The sequence below is a fragment of the Metopolophium dirhodum genome, chromosome 4 (assembly GCF_019925205.1).
Source record: "Metopolophium dirhodum isolate CAU chromosome 4, ASM1992520v1, whole genome shotgun sequence".
Lineage (NCBI taxonomy): Eukaryota > Metazoa > Arthropoda > Insecta > Hemiptera > Aphididae > Metopolophium > Metopolophium dirhodum.
In genome coordinates this window covers 14,951,194-14,974,196 of record NC_083563.1, presented here as the reverse complement: position 1 = coordinate 14,974,196, position 23,003 = coordinate 14,951,194, and the positions used below count along the sequence as shown (strand labels likewise).

General features: G+C 31.4%; 1 protein-coding gene across 1 annotated transcript in view; it reads left to right on the top strand.

The window, feature by feature from the left end:
• The window catches only part of LOC132942584 (cardioacceleratory peptide receptor), a 237,445-nt gene that overhangs the window by 211,767 nt on the left and 2,675 nt on the right, over nt 1-23,003 (top strand). Inside the window, exons 6-12 of the mRNA XM_061011133.1 lie at nt 1,977-2,302; nt 11,886-12,021; nt 14,284-14,387; nt 16,798-16,891; nt 16,961-17,056; nt 20,793-20,984; nt 22,196-22,291. Of these exons, the coding sequence (XP_060867116.1) occupies nt 2,198-2,302; nt 11,886-12,021; nt 14,284-14,387; nt 16,798-16,891; nt 16,961-17,056; nt 20,793-20,984; nt 22,196-22,291 (823 nt within the window). The 5' untranslated portion in view covers nt 1,977-2,197. The remainder of the gene's footprint in view (nt 1-1,976; nt 2,303-11,885; nt 12,022-14,283; nt 14,388-16,797; nt 16,892-16,960; nt 17,057-20,792; nt 20,985-22,195; nt 22,292-23,003) is intronic.

Here is a 23,003-nt window from a genome sequence, read left to right as displayed (position 1 = left end):
ACCTAATCCAACGACGTGGCATACATAGTAATATAATATATATAATATAATATATAGCATATATAATGCTTATACTTAGGTATAGTCTTAAGTATATATATATATATATATCTCATGTATTCGTGTAGATATATTATGCGTATAGGTCTAAGTATCAATGGTATAATAATAGCGTACCTGTATACACGCGCCACCGATCATTGCACGCGCGTTATATTCCTCGGCCATTGCAGCTTTATCTTTATCCGTCGCACCCTTTCCTGTCGTACACATTTCCCATATGTTTACACAATATAATATTATGTATATGGGTATTATGTTATTATAATAGTGTCCGAGTACATGCAGAGACTCCTTCACGTCGTCGTCATCGTATATATATATATATATATATAGGTAGGTATATAATGGTATATAATAGTATTTATATTATAATATTTGTATAAACGCGGCCCGAGCTGATGGTATACTGTAACGAGACGCAACTTGCGCTATTATATACATGTACAACAGTATTATTATTATTATTATTATTATTATTATTATTATGTGCGCGTATAATATTATATTATGTGCATTATACATATATTATAATAATAATATATTATGATGCAAAATATAATATATACGACGGTCTAGGGAAACGCAAGTGTTATCGTAGGTCGTAACTGATATGTGGTTCCGATAGTGGAAAACGGTTTCTACACAAGTTACGAATTTACGATTCCATGTAATAATATATGTACATATAATATTCAACATTTCAACTTATCCGTACATAACTAGAATAATGTATATAATATATATATTATAATATATTTATGACTTTGTATACGCGCGTGTGTAGTGTACGTATTAAACGTAAATAAACAGGGTACATAAGAAATGACTGACGAATAAAATTAACTCAATATGTAACATAACCCAACGGCCAACTTACATAGTTATAACTTATAGCTGGCAACATTTGACTCTATTTTCTGTTATATCCTGTATAAGTACCTATGGGCTACTGTTGGTTTGCTGGCGCCGCCACAATCGGTAATATCGACAACCCGGCTATTAATTCATAAACCACTAACCACTAACCAGTAACGTGTGCCTAAAATGTTAGTACCTTAAGGTAATATGTATATTATTGTATATTTAATTTTCAGAAGAGAGAAGTTTCAAAAAGTTTATAATACTTTAGTTCGTGTTTACGTAAGCAGCTGACTCAAGTTTTTACTTTTAGAGGTGGCTTTGTCCGAGCAATTTTTTAACATATTAGCCTGCAGGGGATTGTTATGTATTCTACCGTTTTTAACTTTCGATTCTGATTTATATTTTGTTTGTTTTTTGTTTGGATGACGATTACCAAACAAGGCTAAATATGGACCTATGGAAAATTAAAAAATAATTCGTTTAACTGAAAGCTAGTTTGGAGGGGGTATTTGTGTAATTCCTGTACTGCTTTATAGTTCATATATACTATTATAAACGCAAAATTAAAAAAAAAATTGGACACAGACGAGTGTTGAACGCGTCACGTTAGTCTCATAAAAATGTTTTACACCCAGACCATTAGGTACCTACAAAAAAATTGTACCTACCTATAATTGCGCCGATGTATCCTTCATCTAAAATTAGAAAATAATATTATAAATAACTATATAAGTAATGTCAATGATTTTTTTTTTCATGATTCTCCACTTATACTTACAACCGTAATATTGATAGTATGCGATAATATTATATGTGTCAGATAACATGTAATTTGTACCACTTAACTATTATAGTTATTTGTATGATGTATTAGCGTATATTGAACACCATAATAAATAGTACCTATAATATTATATTATGTTATTATTTGTATATTTAAAAATGTGCTCATTTATTATCTAATATTTATAAACGTCTATACTCATCGGACGGATTTATGCAAACGACTTGTAATTTTTTTATACTTAATTGTTCCTGCTTTTTTTTTCTAGAAATGCATCAGTCGCTGGAATACAACGTGGGAAATGGCAGGCGGTGGTCGGTCGATCCACACAGTGGACAAGCCGATAACTTGGGCCAATCGTCTTGGTAAACGACAGCGACGAGTGACGACGAAACAACCGTGACGATAGAGAGTACAGTTCTCAGATAATTAGCAAACAAAACTTAATATAATAATATATTAACCAAAGTCGAGACCTGTGAACTCGACATGGAGACCGTCACCGTTGCCGAAGAAGAACTGACCACTATGAAGTACGTCAACGCGTCGAAAGAGTTTACGGTCGAGGAGATAAACTCATTTTTTTTTTACGAAGTGAGTTGGCACCGATTAAAATCGGATATTTTGTATACATATTTTAATTTAAAATAATATTCAAATGTATAAATTATTACGTTAGGTATATTATACGCGGGTATATACATTATCCGTCGACGCGGGGGGACGGAGTACCCCAACTAATTTTTCAGAAATTGTAGAGTGCTCCTACTATTAGGGAAACGCACGGGACACTTCATCATTCTGCATTTTGATAAAAATGCGCGAGATACCATCATAATTTGTCTTATGGATTATTATTTATTTCATAATCACGGATCTATAAATTAGTTAATATTCATTTATTTTAAATAATTATACGGGCAACGGGCTATGTCCTTTTGACATTGAACATTACACATTTTTGATTACAGAAGTCGTTACAAAAATAGTTATTAATATTAACTAATTATTACTAAACTATTAATTAATTTACTTTTATTATACTTTTGAGTTTGTTATTATTTATAAATACACCAACGGCTCAGTAACGTTTATCAATGGTGATGGGGACGCTCTTTTTTAAAAGTAAACATAGTCCCGCTACTTTAATTTTTCCAAGTCAAGCACTATGTATAACCTAGGTGAAAATAAAGATCTGACATTCCTCCTCCACACGAAACAATAAATATGTCTATGTTATTTATGCCTATACCTATACCTATGTAATACACTGCTATTATGTCTGTGGGCAGACACCGGTGTCCCGACACGGAGAATCACCTATAGGTTAGACACCGGACCATAGGCGTAATTTGGACAATTGATTTGGGGGGGCTAAATTTATAAAGTCAATACAGACCCGCATAATTTTTTTATTAGATGGATTTAAGAATGAATATATTTAAAAACTTAGGGGGGCTTAAACAAAACTAGGAGGGGCTAAGCCCCCTAGACCCCCCCAAATTGCGCCTATATACCGGACGATTTAAAATAGTAAACCTTCGTGAGACGCCGTATATTATGTGCAAAACCTACATATGTATATAAAACATATTAAGTATGTAATGTACAATAAACACTAGAGTGTGTGTCGGATTATATTTTATAATAAGAATCAACGAACAAACGGATAGCGAATACGGTATTTACGTTAAAACGATAGAGCTCTATACTCTCTAGAGCGTCTTTACACGTGCAACTATATAATATTATACCTACCTCGCGGCCATTATCGTGTGTTCTAAATGCCGCTAGAGCACCGTTCGATATATACATTACAATATAAATACTACGATGGAAACCGAATTCGTAAGATATATATAAGTATACCGCCTTGTTCGATTTATGTTTATGCTACTGCTGCTTTCGCTGACACGCACACGCGCGTATACTCAAATAGTATACGAGTCCTGCGAGACTGAAAACCGATAAATTTCTATTTCCGATTTACCGATTTTTGATATTTTTTTCGATTTTGAACTCAATTTTTTACACTGGTTTTTGAGGATTTGAAATTGGAATTTCGATTTTCTATAGGTTATCTATCTACCGGTACTCGGTTTTTTTTCCGGTAGCAGTTTTGGTTTTGATTACGAATTTTCGTTTTTATGGACCAGTTTTCAGTTTTTTGATACATCTATAGTACCTATACCGGTTTTGATTTTTAAAGATATCGGTTTCAAGCCCTGCGTAATACGACTCTCTGCAAGCCCTGCCGTCACTTTGAGTATGCAGTGGCGTAACAAGATCATACAGTTGTTTAGTCGTATATATATTATAATATATAAATATACATTAATATATATTATACAAGTGGGCACGGAAATAGGCCCTAAAATAAATGGACACAGCTTAGGTTATTACTTTTTTCAGACTTACAATTATTTTATCAATATTTAATTATAAATAAACATGTGCCATTTCAATTTTTAAAAAGTACCTATATCGCGCATTTGGCGTTGGGGGTCAATGCACTTCCCCAAAACGTGATATTATGAGGCTGCCGGGAAACATCTTTCTGACGACGTTCATTGTGCGATGACAGTGTGAGGAAGTGTCTCATCTTGTTGAAACCGAACACCCAATGGTAAAACAAAATAGGCACTTTTCGCGTGGATAGGTTTTTCCTTCGCGGTCATTATACCGTTGAAATAAAGATCCCAATTTTTACGAAATATTATCGTTTACCAAACACTAACGAACATTATATCTCTGACAGTTTCGATAGCCCCCGACGATAATATTTGACACCGCGGCTGGTACGGCCGATGTTTCGTATAGGTACACATCAGCTGTAATATGCAAAGTGATTTACTTCTTTTGAGAAAATTTAGTTTGCATTATCCACGGGAGAATATGGTTGAAAATATGGTCATTAAAATACTTAAATCCTGAAAATCTGAATACAAATAATCCAATGACAATGGTGGATTGTGGTTCTTAGTATTATGATAGCCACAAGTACCTATATATACGGCAGGTCCACTGCTGTTAATTGCGTTAATATGATTTCCATTTTGCGGTTTTTGAAAGACATTATAATGTGTATTATTACATATATTTACCCGATCGGTCGTGCCCACTGGTATTGCATTGCATCCCCGATTTATCTTTACTGGTTCCGCACCATTTCGAGTATACACGACCAGTATACCACCTGTAACCGGAAATGTCTGTCTTTTACATATTATAATACATTATTATATAATAATATAGACGAATAGTTAACGCGCCGCTGCTAAATATATTATTATTTTACGCCTGGTATGCAATAATAATATGCTCGCATCATATCGCTGCCATAACTGCGTTGTTATATATTATTATTATCTTTTAAATCAATCGCGTTGAATATCATCGAAAGTTAAGTATATATTATTATGATATTACGACGACGATCATATGATTGCATATTAGGTGCGCGTGAAACATTAATCATTTGACACATAATATAATGTACCTACATGAGTATTATATATTATAATTCATAATATTGGATTGTGTCAAATCGCGCTGTATGTGCGTAGGTGTAAATTTCGTATAATACTATAATATATGAATATATAATATATATATATATATTCATAGGTTATGTTAGTATATAGTCTATATTACATAGGTCACAGGCTCGTCAATATAGGGTTTAAATATAGTTCCAGTTTTAACTCAAAAATATAAAAGAAGTCACATGATAATATATAATACAATATATAGAACACGTTGTTCACATACGTTTCAATAACAATTTTAATCACACTATTACAATATTATATTGAATTATCTAAGTTATAATCTTAATTTATAAAAACACACATCATTGTAAAATCAATACATTTATTGCTCCACTCAGAATCTAAAATGCTGTAACTTTCCATCTCCACCACCATTCTCTCGATGGAGAGCTATGCTTAAATGAGATGGATTAATCGAAAATTTATATAATATTGTAAATAAAATTGTATAAACATTAAATATGTTTTATCTATAAAAAAAAGTATATATTTATTACTGACACTTTATCGCAATATTCTTGTAAATCCTGAAATAAAGCTTCTATAGGTACTGCTTGTTCATTTTTTCGGTAAAATACAATTGAGAACGGTCCTTGGGAGCAACATTATCAGTACTACAATATTGACACGCTCCTATTTTTTCGACCAACGTTTCCAAGCTCTACTGTTTTTATTATATAGATAAAGGATTTGTAATTTGGGTATATTGTTTTCTGACTTAGTGTCAGGGTGTTATCCATATTTTGAGTCAGCATAATAATATTTTATAGATTGCTGTTTATATATTTTATTTATACAATAGATAATATTATGCTCTAACCATATTAATTATTAGGTACTAATATTTTCTAACCAGTGTTTTGATTAATTTCAGTATTATGAGTCTACATAATAAATTTTCTCTTAACTTCGCATACAAACAAATATTCAGTGTTTTCATTATTTTCTTGAAGAAATAAACAAAAATAATTAAGTTAACTGTATAGTGTAGACCATTATTTTAGATATATTGTCAAATTCAGGAAATCCTTTTAAGTTTTGTACCTATTGAAAATGTGCATATTATGTTTCGGTTTCTTTTAAATAATTATTTTAAACTGTTAAATGGTAGACATTAAGTCTCATCAGAAATTTCTTCAAACTAATATAACTATATTATATAGTCCATACAGACATACAGTAATAATAAAATATATTTTGCCACAAATGTACCACCCAAACTCAATGTAATAATAATAATATTATAGTGCGAGGAATCACATGAAAGTGTGCGAGTTGTGCGTATTTCTTTATTTAATGTTATTATACTATGTTATATTATAACAGCTACAACTACAGATATAACCACAGACATACTATTTAAGGTGAACAAAAGTACATTCATTGACCATCGTACCTAATACTACCTATATAATATTACCTTGCAAATCTAACCGTTGAAATATATTCAGGCGGAAATCACGATTCGCGAGAGCGTCTGACAGTTTGAGGACGTCATCGCCGTGTGCTTCTCTGGTTTCAGCAGCCGACTTAGGCATACATATCGCCCGCACGTTCGCACGTGCGAACCACCACAGAATACAATTAGCTAGTCCAGGACGATCGCCAAATATCATATTAAATATAAGTAAAACGATAATATTATCATATCGCCGTATACGGGATTCGCATATTATATAGGTATTATAACACATGTTGTATGCGATGATGATATTTTAATGGCATTTGGCACGTACAACTGTAATAATTTCATTATTAATAATATTATAATTACGTTTTCGATATATCGTCGAAATATAATATCGTATTGTATTTACAATGGCCGATTATAATACAATGGAAACATCATAGTAGACTCTATATAGGCATAAACAATTCATTCGCGATACTGTTTTCTAATGCAAAATATAAGCGAAATGGTTAATCGGAATACTTATACGCGCGTAAGGCCGATGCTATACCTACAAGGCGTTTTCTGATATGTTTTTGAAGAGAGACCACAAAGATCGTGTATCTGGGCAGATGTATTATATTGCTGTTATTGTAGTAAGTACACTTTCGTATACGATAGTAATAAGTATTCGAATGATGGTAATATTATTCGGACGATATTATTTCGATTTTGTTTCAGTCAGCCAAGAGAACATTTTTCAAACGTCCTAAAGTATCCGTCCACATGTCAATATAGTTGACTATTGCAGGATTGTATTAAGTCTTTGACGCAATTAATATAAACATATTATTTTGAACTTGACATAAAACGTAGATCTATGACTTGAGTAGGTACGAAAAAGACGTACAGGGGTCATAGCGCGCACGCCATCGAGTCAAGAGTTCGCCCTGATTGTTGCTTATTTGCTTACCGAATAGAGACAATTTATATCAACTCTTCAGATTCTCGAGTATTGTATAGGTACACCACTACGCCAATCATTCGTTCGCTAATCTATGACATTTCAAACGTATGATGTTATCACGTCAATTACAGTAGACTGAAAAATAGTTCTAATATTTTTAATAAATACAATGTCGTAGGTATATCTAATGCCACTTGCTGTTTCTGCGACAGCGACCGCATGCCTCCCATTCCAAATCGCCCACGATCTTCTCGTCCATAGGTCAGATAATAAATTGCTTGTCGTTGTTACCATCGTATCTTACGGATTGTTTGCGTGAAATCTATTCGGATATTGGCGATAAATATCTACAATTTTAAACGATTCGCCCGATATCTCAGGTATAATTGATCAGCTTGGTCGTTCGCGCCGAAATCGCTGGGAAAAATACTAAAGATTACTTAAAGAATACTTACAGATTTTCGAGCAAACTAGTTGCATGATATACAAAAATCAAGGCTCTGAAGAGTCGCCTAATGGATCGTCTCAATTTAGTGTTATGCAATAATCAATGATTTTATATACCTCTACATGTACATTTTTAGAAAAGTATTTCTCTTATTCCAAATATTACAAAATTAAATCAAAAATGTATCTTTATTTCCGTGGGCACTAAAATTGTGCACAGTACAACTATAGTACCACACACTTTACGCTATACGAAATTAATAAGTTAGTAGTGACCAAATTATGAAATTTGATACATTGACGATTGTTATTGATTATACAATATTTTGATCCAAAGGCGAAAAGCCCTCGCGGGACATTTATATATATTTTGACCACTGTTTTGCCGTTTAAAAATCGTAAGTAGAGACCGGTGGGTTTTCCAACAGACAGGGGGGTGAAATGAATAAAGAAATTATATATATATTCTTATAAATTATATATTATTCCAAAGTTTTGTAATATACGTATATAACATTACAAAACAGCGAATAGCGTTCGCCGTCAAAATAAACACCGACGTGCACATAATATATCTTACGGTTTTTTAATTAATGCGGTATCTTCGCTGCGTCCGCCGCCACCGTAACGATATATATTATTATTTTATATGTAAACGTATACAGTTGCAGAAGACAAGCTGCGCGCGCGACCGTCGTCCCGGCGAGTCATCGTCGAGCAGGCCGCGTGAGAATGTGCGTACCTTGTACCTATGTCGTTCCACGAATAAGCTCATTATTATTATTATTATTATTATTATTACTATACACATCGGGATAGCAAACGTGCACCGTTAAAAAACTGCAATGTACATAGTACTTCGATTGCGGCCGTAACGCGGTCAACGTCGCGAGCCGTACATATATTGTATATATATATATATAAAGCGATAGAAAGGAGTGCGATTTGCGTGTGTGTGTGTGTTGTGATGGTCGTTTAAAACGCGGATAGGAGGAAAGAATAAGAAGAAGAAGAAAAAAATACGCGGTCTATGTGAGAAATAATAATAATAATAATAATAGTAATCATTAAAAACGGCACAAAGTCGTACGTGACGCGGAAACCAAAACCGCGGGGACGCGGCGGTATAACCGGCTTAAAACGGAAGACGACTACGCGAAAAACTTACTAGAAGCAAAAAAAAAAAAATAAAAATAATACAATATATTACGCACGCGAAGTCGTGTGTGTGTGTGTGCGCGCGCTCACGATATAAATTTGTCTTGTCACAACGAGGCGGGGAAATATCGTCGTCGTCGTCGTCGTTAATAGTGTGTGCACGAACGGACTATTTAGCGCAGCGCCAGATAGTCGTGTGGTAATAGCGGTGTATAATATTATAATTATAATAATAAACGTCAGGTCGTCGAACGTATAAAAATCGTACGCCGTCGTTATTGGCCGGCGAGGTGTTTCGGAGTACAGATATGACAGATCATTATTATAGTGTAATATAGATCGATGATAATAATATAGGTGTGTACTATATTTATAACTATACACGTACAGTGTATAGGTACATGCGTCGTTATGGTTTGTATTTATGATGCGAACCATTGATTTTACAATATTTATATATTTTATAAAATACCATAGCTGTATCTAATCCGACTCAGCTCGTGAAAAAATGAAAGAATATTAATACGGTGCTACGCATCGGTTTTATTGTACCTCAGCTCACGGAAACATCGGCGTCCGTGTACCTACCTAGCTTTGTAAGCTGATTCGACAGAGATGGGCAATACACCTGTGGTGAATTGGATATTTAGAATACTTGGTATATTTTCGAGCGTGGTTCAAAGTTCAAGCTATTGTTTAGACTTCCGCGATAATATGATATGATATCTCTAAGAACAATTTGAAATGTTCGGTCAAAACCTGGCCAAGTTTTTGAGTATATTCCATCGTACAATAACGACATAATAATATTATAACTACAACATGCATACAAAAATCTATCTATATATTATATCAAATTCACGTATACAACAAGTTTAAGTGCAATGTGCTCCAAAACTACTCAACTGATTTTGATAAGATTATGCTCAATGTGTGGGATTTGGTCCAACTTAAAAAAAGGATTGTTGTTATTTCGATGAGCACTTAATTTTTTTTATTGACCATTTAAGAAAGGATTTTGAGATTTGAGATTAAAATTTTTGTTTATAAATGGTTGCTATTGGTTACAGTTTACCTGCTTACAGTATTATTATAATTTATTGTTTTAAAATATTTAATGCAATAATTATAGATAAAAGATTTTTTTTAATTAATTTCTAAAAGTGTAATACACAGTTGGCACAAAAGTCTATTTTATTTCTATAACCAATGGCGACCCTATATTATAAAAACAAAAAAAATATTCGTATTTCGTGATCCAAAACGAAATTCATGCATGAGCCACCCTGTGGCAACCTTATATTGTAATTGTTGAAAAAAGAAGTTACAACACTCCCCGTGAATCCAGGAATATGTGTGCAACATTTGGTGCCAATTGGTCCAGTATTTTCCAAATCCACACATGCCCCATACAAACGTACATTTCTTTTTGCATATTATACATTTAAAAATCATAAGATCAAAGATATATGAACTGCCCACGACACGTATACCATAACCGTTACGAGTGCAAAATAGATTGGCGCAGCCCATAAATGTTTTAAAAGTGACACGCGTCCGACTACGCGTGTTAGTACGAACATTTTATATTATAAGCAATTATCGTATGTACCTACCTATCGTTTTATTTGATATGTTTGTAAAATATATGATAATGATTATTGATTACAATGTGCAACTCTGTTGTCATATTATTATTATACCGTACGCCGTACGGCGTACATTCATTTTGCATGTTTGAGGTTTCGAGCACATTACTGCATAATGTTTACCTGCTTTACATTTAAAACTATTTTTCTTACATGTATTTTTTTAACGTAGTTTTGAATCATTTGACTTTTATATTCGAAGGAAAAATATTTATTTAAATTCTTGTTCTCTGAAACTCTTGGCGATTAATTAAAACACCGATAAAATATATGCTTTTGATCGCTATCAAATACACATAAATACAGAATGATAATCTACTAGAGATTCGATGGAATAAAATTGCATACATAAATAAAAACAGGTTTCCGCTATTGGTATATTTGATATGCGTGTCGATGTAATTCAGGGTTTTGCAACACAATTGACCCCATAACACCCCTGAAAACTCGTAAGAAATCAAATCTCCGAAACCCATAAAACCAAAATGTTTTTTTTTTTCAAAACGCTAAAATTAACTACAAACCGAAAACAACATTTCAGTTAACCTGAAACCCGAATAATTGTTTTATTTTACAAATTCCACGTGAATACTAGTTAAATTTTGTAAATACATAGTTGCTTGAAAATAAATTAAATATAGTTATAAATTATTAAATAACAAAGGCATAAATATGCTGGTATATATTATTTCCATCTAGCATCCGAAACCCGAATAAATTATATGTGTGCGATACCCTTATGTAATATTATACATGTTTTTTTTTTAAATTGAAATTCATTAAAAAATGTGTTTTTAATAATGAACAACATTAGTGTAGCTAAATAGCCTATCCAGAACGCCGCGTGATCAGAACATAAATTATTACTATGAAATTACGTATTATTAAAAATAAGAATCGTTATTATAATATTAATCAGTTACTTACTTAAAGAGTATATATTATTATAATAGACAGTACATATATTATGCTTATAAATTATAATTGTGGTTTTGTTTCCTATTATTTTTTGCAGACTATCCAGTTCACAGTCTTGTGGATATTGTTCCTGTCGATCGTACTTGGTAACGGAGCCGTACTGGTGGCCCTGTCGTTCAATAAGGCCCGCAAGAACCGAATGAACTTTTTTATCATGCACCTGGCACTGGCTGGCAAGTATAATTTTTTTACGTTTTTATACGACACTTGCATAATTTAGTTTATTTTTTTGTTAAAAATTGTTGATCATCTCTATTGTACAATAATAATATATACAAATCTATATTCAAATGATATTACAAATAACATAATAGATTACGATTTGCATCGCATTCTTGTTGTTACTGTTTGTTTGTTTAAGTCTCGCAAATCCACAACAGCTATATAACACATAATTACAAATTGATTATTTTATAATATTATGCAACACTATAATACTACACTTTAATTCGAAGAGAATTGATCTTTTGGGCATTTCCTTCATGTAAAATATAAAATTATACACTTGACTTTTAATTCTAACATTTTATACTACCGTTTTTCCACAATCATATTTGTTGGTAAAACCAATATCCACTTAACAATAACCAAATGGTCCAAATGGCAACCAGTATTTATAATTTCATGAAATCTAAAGCAATGTATTTTTAAGATAATTTTTATCTATTATAGACGTATATTCTGAGAGAATAGTTTTAATTTACAGTAATTTATTTACGAGCGTAGGCCATAAAATATTTATTAGTGAAAAAAAATTATTTGTATAATGTTATTAATTATAGGTACTTCGAAATATTTAGAGTTATATTCTGCTGCTATATAATATAAAGAAATTAAAAATATATGTTGCCGTTAAAAAAATGTAACGTCACAGCAGTTTCACCAACAAATACATAGAGTATAAAAAATAAATAAATATAATATAATGGTAGCATAAAATGTTATCCGTGTGGGTCTGTTAGTTATGCGTGGATAATTTTGAGAAATAGAGTTATAATCTTATTCGTAATAACGTGTTGAACGTCAAATAAAAATCACTCTGCATAATAATACTGCAGTAATCTATACAAAATGTATTCAAATCATCGGCGACGATGCGTCAGCCGCCGTTTCTACAGCGCCAGTATGCCTACAATATATTACGTCATGTTATATTATGTTGTAGGTATGTTTGCACAAGTACCAGCCGTATATATAATATATATGATACACGCAATTTATAAACACGGCGAAGAGTGAGTTATAAACGAATAGGAAATTATATATTTTGCTTGTCGGTTTATTATTATTGAGTACATTATGCGGCGGCTGCGTCGTGTCGTTGGCGCATATTACTGTACCTATAAACCAAAGTCGAAACGAGCCGTGCCACCATAATATCCTAATACATAACACTACATATTATATACATCCGCGTCCGACAATCACGCGTAATATATACACGTACATTATAGGAGGTACTTGTAATATATTACACAGGTACTTGCACTACCTATAATAATGTACCTGTATATTATACCTACTGTTACTCATAGACGCACGAAATGCTGTTACACGCTTGTGCCGCCTAAACGTGCCGTGGATTACACGACGATGACGATTTTAATTTTTAACGCGTGTTATATACTCGATCGGTCGTCATTATCAATACCTACCTACCTATATATTATTATTGTTATTATTATTATTATTATTATTATTATTATTATTACTGTATAATTAATAATTATTAATATTCTCAGCGTGCAGGTAATCAAAAAAAAATTACTTCGCCGAAACCCGAATCGGCTTAAGTACCTCCTATAACTACCCACACACACGCAACAATATTAATACTATATAGTATCGGATAAAATATAATTCGCACGTTTAGGTATGCGCACATGCTATAAATACGTCCAAATACAAATATATATAATATAAATTATACGGAACGGCGCAGCTATGTATTAGCGAAACCCATTGATTAGGCAGATTTACAATATTCAAAAGTGTTTATCCTAAGTAATGTATATAACTATACCTAAGTATTACAATATTTAAACTACCGCAAAAAAATTTTTTTATCATTTGTATACCTACATAATAATATTTATTCGATTTCGATTTCAAACCCCATTTGGTTTTATATACGTGTCGTCATTCATTGTTTCACGCACAATAAGCCGCGTGCTATTTACAAATTCTGAACTCATCTTATAGAACCAGATTTCAAAAAATCTTTTAATATTTATTGTAAGGACTTGCACACTGTTGGAAATATATAACCTCATTTAAACGTAAGTAACGGAGGTTTCTGATAATACATTAACAAAACCATTAACACACGTGAAAAATGTCTTAAAACTCAATTCTACCGTTTGTGACGGAAACGTAAATACAGTTAATTATATTGTGATCAGTAATAACGTTAACTTATTTGTGTTTCCGAACAGACTTGTTGGTAGGACTGGTGAGTGTTATGATCGACATGATATGGAGAACAACCGTCACCTGGTCAGCCGGTCCAATTGCTTGCAAAGTCGTCAAATACTTACAGGTAACGTATATTTACGTATATTATATAAATATAATTAATTTTACCACTGATCGACATGTCGTTGTTTTCATTCGACAAAGGGACGTTTTAAGTCTAATTTATATACTACAGTACCTATATTAGGTACATATTTTATTATATAGTAGTTGTTGCAGGAGACTTTAACGCTCCACGCAGAGCGTCTACGCTCATATCGTATAATAATATGTATTATTTTTATATTATTTACTTATGACATATTCTATGGTTGACAACAAAACTAAAATAAACAATGTCGCATATACAATCGATAACACTAATAAACTGTTAACTATAATGACTTAAATTTAAGTTACTTATATATTTAAAATAATTTTAACTTATATATGTGCGTCTGAGTTACAATAAATTAAATAGTAAAAAAATGAGTAAAAACATTTTTTAATCTAAATCGTAAGTACCTAATTAAAATTTAAAAATAACTTTTCCAACTTTGCTAATAATCAACCACAGTATACTCGGCCACATAATAATATTATACCACTGTAGAAACACGTTTTGTTACAGACATAGAGTAACACTGCTGTTGATCCAAGCTCATATTAAAATATAGGTAGTTGATATTAAGACCCCATAACTACATTTCCAGTACAACTGCAGAGGTGTAATTACCTCACTCGCGATCGGCACCACGGCAGAGTATAAGTGATTTCCCACGGTATTGATCTTTCGGAAATCGCAAGCAACGCGCGTGCGTCCTGCAAGAAGGGAAAAACAAATTAAATAAACGCGTACATATAATATAATATAATTATACGTAAACGACCTCGTGTTGTTCGTTAGTGTGAATTTAATTGATAATAATATATATTATAACACAACTGCATAATAATAATATCATGGGAGTTTCGTCAAACCGTCGTGCGCGCGTGTCAGTCGTTGCCACAACCACTGCAGCAGATTTATTCGTAAACGTATGGTGAGATTTTTTTCCATTGCAAAAGTTAATAATATCATCGTTTATATTATACTTATATTATTACGTGTACAGATGCACAGTGAGTCGCCGCATTTTTCCATTTTTCTAGCTTTATATGAGAAAACATTAACACGCCGTGGCTTATTCTGTATACATTATAGCCTATATAGGGAATGGTGTGGTTAACTGAATACGTATTTCTGACTGCTGTTTGTGTGTACCCACACTTAATGATTCGATTTTGAAACATGTAGAACAGTGTGGGAGAGCCAGAGAGGGGTTGGTAAAAGGCTAGAGCAGAAAAATCAAGACCGCTAAAAATATTTTCTTAAACGCTGCGGGTTCACAAATGGACATTTGATTTTTATATTCTTCCATCTTTGGTAGAAACTATGGTTATATTTTAGTGTTTATTGGTCATTAAATTTTACTTTATAATTTTATCAAATTAGTTTTTTTAGTACCTACACGTTTTTATAACTTACATTACATGTCATATACTATTAATTAATATTATAGCATTTCAATATCGGCCCAACCCTCTAAAAAAATCACAGTTAGAAAGAGAAGGGGAACCATTTATACTATTTCTGGTTCATATACATTGGCTCCAACCTGATTGCAAAGATCGTAAAAGCTTATATTTTTGTATGATGGATTTATGCCAACCACTATTATAGATTATACCTACTATGTATTTAAATGATTTTAAAATTATTAGACACTATATATTATAGAATAAATAATATTTTGTATTATAAGATTTAAGCAATAAAAATGAACGACTGAAAGGGTTTATTTCACGTTTTTATCTAATAGTGGTCGTGTATGCTATATATATTGATATAGTATTCAATATTATAAGTATACGGTATACATAATAATATGTATAATATATCTTAGTGAGATTGTATCACTGTGTTATTATCTATCAGTAAGTGTTTACTATAATATTATAATTTATAGCAATCATGTTTATTCTAATACGGTATTGTGTAGGTACCTATATATATACATTATAGTATTATTCGATTTACTTAACTTACATACATACTTACATATATACCTACTCAAAATAAAAATATAAAAATGTTTGTATTCATAACCAATGTTAAGGGCTAAGTTATGTAAAAAAATGTTGAGTAAATTCAGTTTAACGTTCAAACAATTATTTGATTTTTTAATTATATCGAAAGCAAACGAGTACCTACCCGTATATAATAGTATAATGCATATTAAAATTGTGCGTTACAATTTAATTATAATGATATAAATAATAGAGTAGACGGGCGGACCGAATAGGTGTGTACGAGGATAAACAAGTTCGCAAAACGTTCGACAGGACGTTCTTATCATTCTAACCGCCAGATAACCATATGATTGACACAATCATATAGCTACCCGTTTAAAAGCATAATATTAATTTAATATATATTTATACTTTTGTTTCAGGTGGTCGTCACGTATTCGTCTACGTACGTCCTGGTCGCACTCAGCATCGACAGATACGACGCCATCACGCACCCGATGAACTTTTCCAGTAGCTGTAAGCCGAGAAAAAACAACGAAAACGGATTTTTTAATTTTTAATTATTTAATTTTTACACATTTTCAGGGCGTCGGGCCAGAGCATTGATCGGATGCGCTTGGATTTTGAGTTTCGTTTTCGCCGTACCCAGCGTATTTATTAACGAAGAGACGATAATAGAAGGTATATACGGACCCTATATGTAATCTCCTCTATAACAAACAGAAATATTTATAATATTTTACTATAATTGTATGATATTAATATATATATTATGCAAGTACACCTGCACGTACACTTGGGTATAATTTTTTTGAACCTCGAATTTTTTGGTATATTGTCGGTTACAGGATGATTAATAGACAATGCGGGTACCTACTCCAAATTATAGTAATTATTACCGTTTCATGTTTATAGTCTCTATATATAAAACAGAAACCCAAGTACCTATATAAAACATAAACATCTAAAAAAAAAATATAAATTTGATGTATAACTATATGCTATTACATACGTAAACGTTTGACAATAAAAATAAAAAATAAAAATAAAAATAAAAATAAACATTATTTAATTTATATTTGTTCATCAAATATTTGCCATGTTTCGTTTTCTGAGAACTTCTGCGGCCACCCCTCCTCCTCTTATAACAGCTAATATACACAGTTTTCACAGTTTTCGAGCTTTGCACCTTATAAATAAAATAAATACCATGACACGTATAGTACTATAATATGATATGTACACAAATATACAAATATATGTATATATTTAAGTATTTCTTTATATATATAAATTTATAAATCAACCTTTTTTTAAAGTAAAATACGGCAAAAAGTGTATAGTTTGAAATGCGAAATGTGCATTACGGATTAGAGTAAGTCTATACAAGTAAATAAGTGTATACATAAAAATTAAGTATAACAATAAAGATAATTTATTTGCCTTAAAACAACAATGGTATAAACATGTTTCCCTAGAAGCTAGTCTGAGCAAGAAGGATAACGAGGGCTCAAGTACGGATCAAATAATGTTTTAATTAAATATCCTATATAAAATCAAGTATCCATCGATATCAAGTATCCAATAATGTAACTACTAAACCGCAATTCGACGAAAATAAATTAAAGAACTTATTGTTAAAATAACTTTAGTCAATTTTTCTCATAATAATGATTTGGAATTTGTACAAAGAAGTGCACTACCCCCCCCCCCCCCCCCAGCAAAACTATAAATTATCTTGCAGTACGAAATATATTGTGTAGTACGAATTTGTATATAATAAAAATAAATAATAAATAAGGGCTGATAATATAAGTATGCGTATGAATTGACATTAGGTTAGGTTAGGTAACGACGTTATTATTGAAAATTAAGTTATAGATTTAACAGTGTCCAAGTACCTACTTATATATTATGAAAAAAAATATGTATACTTACTTGATTTGTATAACACTCCAATATTACAAAAGAAAAAAATATATTTGTATATACTGTGTGCAGCTCGTATCGGAAGTACAAGTGTACCTACAACTATTATTATATAAACGAAAAAAAATGAAATTGAGCAAATCCAAAGCGTTCCTTTGTTACATAAAATAATACGTTCATTGCATATAAGTCATTTAACTATAAATTGTAGACAAAACATATTGTCGTAAACTCTAATATTCAGTACAAGGAGCGAATCGTAGTATGAGTTGAAATTTATCGCCCTCCAATCATAATATTATTATATTGGTAGACAGTATATTATATGTATAGATATGTTAGTCCCTCAGATAACATTTTTTTAATACGATTTTGGAAAATAATTACTGTATTAGAAGAGAGTACGAGTTGTCATAAAATAATACATAATACACTTGTCGGTTTCCGATTTATCTACCTACTCAAAACCCAAAATTAAAAATTATTGTTTTTAGAACTCATATAATAATATATGTTGGGGAAAATGTTTTAACAGTCAAACTATATCGATTCATTTATATATAAGTAGGTGCTCAAATGGAGATTTAAGTTTTATAGCTTAGGCTAGAGGCGGGAAAGAAGATTGGTATAAGTATATTCCCGGACTACTAGTCTGGCTGTGTCCGAGGACAAACACGATTGTACCTTAGACACAATACATATAACACATTAATATTATACATATATAAGGCATACCATCTTATTATGCGTTATCGTGTAATCTATATATTATACCGATTATTTTATTACTGAATACATTCCATCCGTTGGAACCTATATTATAAAAGTACAGTCGCCTCGGCGTCGTCTCTTCTGTAGACTTTTCCAATAGTACTCGTCTTATACACATGTCTCGATTAGATTTTACGAAAAACAAAAGATCACGAACCGTTTAATCGTTTACAGTTCACGTCTTCGCAAACGTAATACTATACCAAATGGATTTTTTTTTCATTAGTAGGTACTTTTAATTTCACGAACGCTTCGAATCGTCGTCGATGGATGCAGAACGCAGACTTCGGAATCGACCCTCCCCCCCCCCCAACCCCACACGTCACAGTCGCTTACTTTAACAATCATAATATTATTATCGTGTAAATAGTGTTGCAGCGAGTGGTTTCAATATCGTTTCGCATAAACGCATACAATTATGCCATCGTCCATTGGCGTAGACGATGCTATACCAAACTATATCATACACCCGCTGACGTCCGAGTAGAGTTTTAAATAGTACCTCCTCGTAGTTTCTATATAATTTTCGCTTACGATGTTATACATAATTGTTGTGAACTGCACTGACGATTGTTAACTTTTACTAGCTCACAAAATAAAACAGACAAAAAAACAACCGTTCGCAAATGTATTATTTCGTTACTATATTATAATTATATTATTATTATGTTATCTCAGTCTCTCGTCGTATTTGTCCATCGACCAGTCGTTGTAGTCTGTCCTCCTCTACCCCAAACTTTATAAACCATCATAAATATTAGAATACTTAATGGAAACTGGTAAATACCCGTTTTATATATTTACATATATTACAAGATCCAACTCTACATAAAATACAAAATCACATTTCAAAAATATTGACTAGAAAATAAAAGTAATAAAAGCCCCTCGTGTATTATATATACATTTTGTTAATACTTGGCACAAGTATAGTATAGTACCTATAGTGTTTAAAAAAATATATATTAAGAATTTAATTAATTAAAATCTATAATATTACATTTAAAAATAATAATAAGTTGACTATGGGAAAATGTTTGATATTATTAAGGTACTTACATTAACTATTTGATTAGATATTAGCTCAAAACTATAGTAGGAGAAGGTATATTATATTTTATATTGGATAACAGTATAATATATTATGTACCTATTATGTTTTTGTCTTTCATATTTTCCCATCTTCCTTCATTCGTTAATTTTGAAAACAAATTAGGATTCTTGGTCACGTCTACTAAGTTTGGTTCGGAGTGATATTTCATATTTAAATATTGGCCCCCGCCTAAAGATTAAAGTACACATGATTAAAATAGGCACACATAATTTTAATACCTAGCTAAAAAAACATTAGTTTTATAGTTTTATATTTTTAAATACAATAATGAAAAACGATTACAATAGTATCGCAGAAGGGCCAAACACTTATTTGAATGTTATAAATATATTATGGTAGGTTTTAATTTTTAATTTTAGTTTTTAACCTTAAGTTTTAAACACATTACTAATATTAAATTATATAATATTTCACAATAAAGATGAAGAATAATAAAAAACTTATAATGAATAGAATCTTACATGAGGATTGTGGAATAGTAAAGTAGACGGGAAATTTTCCGCGAATCACAGTCTCGCGAGTCATCGTATAATACGATAATATCCTTCTCATAACTCTCAATAATTGTAACGAATTTCAAGCAATGTTTCCCTTGATCCACAGGTCGCACCCAGTGTTGGATCGAAATGTCGCCTTGGCAATGGAAACTGTACATAAGCATAGTGGCGACGACGGTGTTCGTCGTGCCGGCAATAGTCATCAGCGGATGTTACGCCATTATCGTGTACACGATTTGGTCCAAAAGCAAACTCCTGTCACCGGCCAAAAATAACACGCTACAACGCGGCACCAAAAGTGAATTATTATAATTTATTATTGTTTATGATTTAGGAAGTAGACCTATAGTACTAACCTAGCCCAATCTAACCGATACACGCGTATAGTAATCGCAGTAGGCGGGCGTAAATAGATAATATGTCGCAAAGGAATTGTGATGGGGAGATCTGTACGGGAAAGTAGTCTGGAAATCAGTAGGTATACTTATACTTTCCTCCCCCTCAAAATGTTTTAATACCTTATTCTCTGTTGTGGTTTTTGTTTTATAAATAATCTTATTTTGTTGTACCTATTATACTATTATATGGATTCAAATAGTTACCTATCCAAAATATTTTCACTCACGAAAATATATATTATCTAATTGCGCCTGACTTGCACAGTAGTGTACATGGTTATTGGTTAGTTACTATACAGTTACAGTATACATTAAACATTATACAGCTTATTTAATACTATTATAAATACATTGTATTTTACACTTGCATATGTAATATGTATACACATTACACACACACAATACACATGCTTGTACCATATGCCATATGTAAATGAATGATAACTAAGATGACTATACTAGTTTTTTGATCAGATTTTGTATTTAAAAAAAAATATTTTTACATTTGGTTTATCTGTTGCGTAAAAATCTAACATTTATATTTTATATAAATACTTACACAATTCTATTTTTTACAATATTTTATAATGGTAATTTTTAGGTTGTTTATTTTTTTTCTTATTTATAATCGAATTTTATAGTTTTATTTTAATAAAATACAAAAATTTGAAAATAATATATTTATATGTATTAGGTTTAGGTAGGTGCCTACTTAAAATTAACAAATAATAAATAATAAGACATAATGTATAATAATTAATTTAACTTAAAATATCAAATTTGAACAAACAGTAGTCACCTATAATTATATAGCATAATTTATTTTAAAAAAACTTTAAAAATCACCATTATAAAAATTGTAAAAATAAATATGCTAGTTAACGAAAATAAAGTATTATACATGCGGTGTTTAAAGTTCAGACTATATATAAATATAAAAACATTTTTTTTAAATATGGACACGAATTTACCAAACGAAAATTAATTATCATCTTAAATGGTTCATCTCGACGTTATAACACAACAATAACGAGTGCAACAGTAACTCGGGTTGTACTTATAACAAAATAATATAATAATGTCGATTCGGGACGTTAACCACCCGTTACAGAGCCCGAAGAGCACGACATCAGAAGGTCCAGTTCACGAGGCATCATACCGAAAGCGAAAATCAAGACCGTAAAAATGACATTCGTTATTGTGTTTGGTCAGTATACATACTACTTACAAATTACAATATATACACCTATTATTATTGTTATTTTTTTTCGTGTTACACGCGTATAAATAAATGCGATAGTCATATTATTCACTCGAATAATTATCGTGCAATAATATTGGTAGCCAATGGTAGGTACCTACGTCCTACAATCTACATGGCGCCTACCAGCCAAATAAAAACACAATCGATACGATACAAATAGAGTGCCACCCTGTGTGTTTGTCACAGTCAATAATTTTGTTCCAACTTATAATATATCGTATCAGACGGTAATGTTTATTCATTAATTATCTTAATACATACGTTTTTTTAAATTTGTATTTAACGAATTGAGACGGATATATTAAAAGATAAATTGAATACCTATAACTAAAACCAACAATCAATATATAATGACTTTAGTTTAAACGGTTCTTGTATAGTTTAACTAAGGAAATTTCAGTTTGTTGATATTTTAAATATAAAATATGTATTTCATAATATGTTTTGCGATACCACGAGGAACATACGGTTTTGAATTTCCTAATGATTTCTGAACAATTTGTAACAACGACTGTTACAACTTACCCCTAAGTTCCTACTTGCTTATTTTAATATATAAAGTACCTACTAATAATCGTATAATAATAATATATTACACAAATGTTCAAATGCCTTATGAGAATAGGGCTGTAGTTTTTCTTTCTTTCGTCGTCTA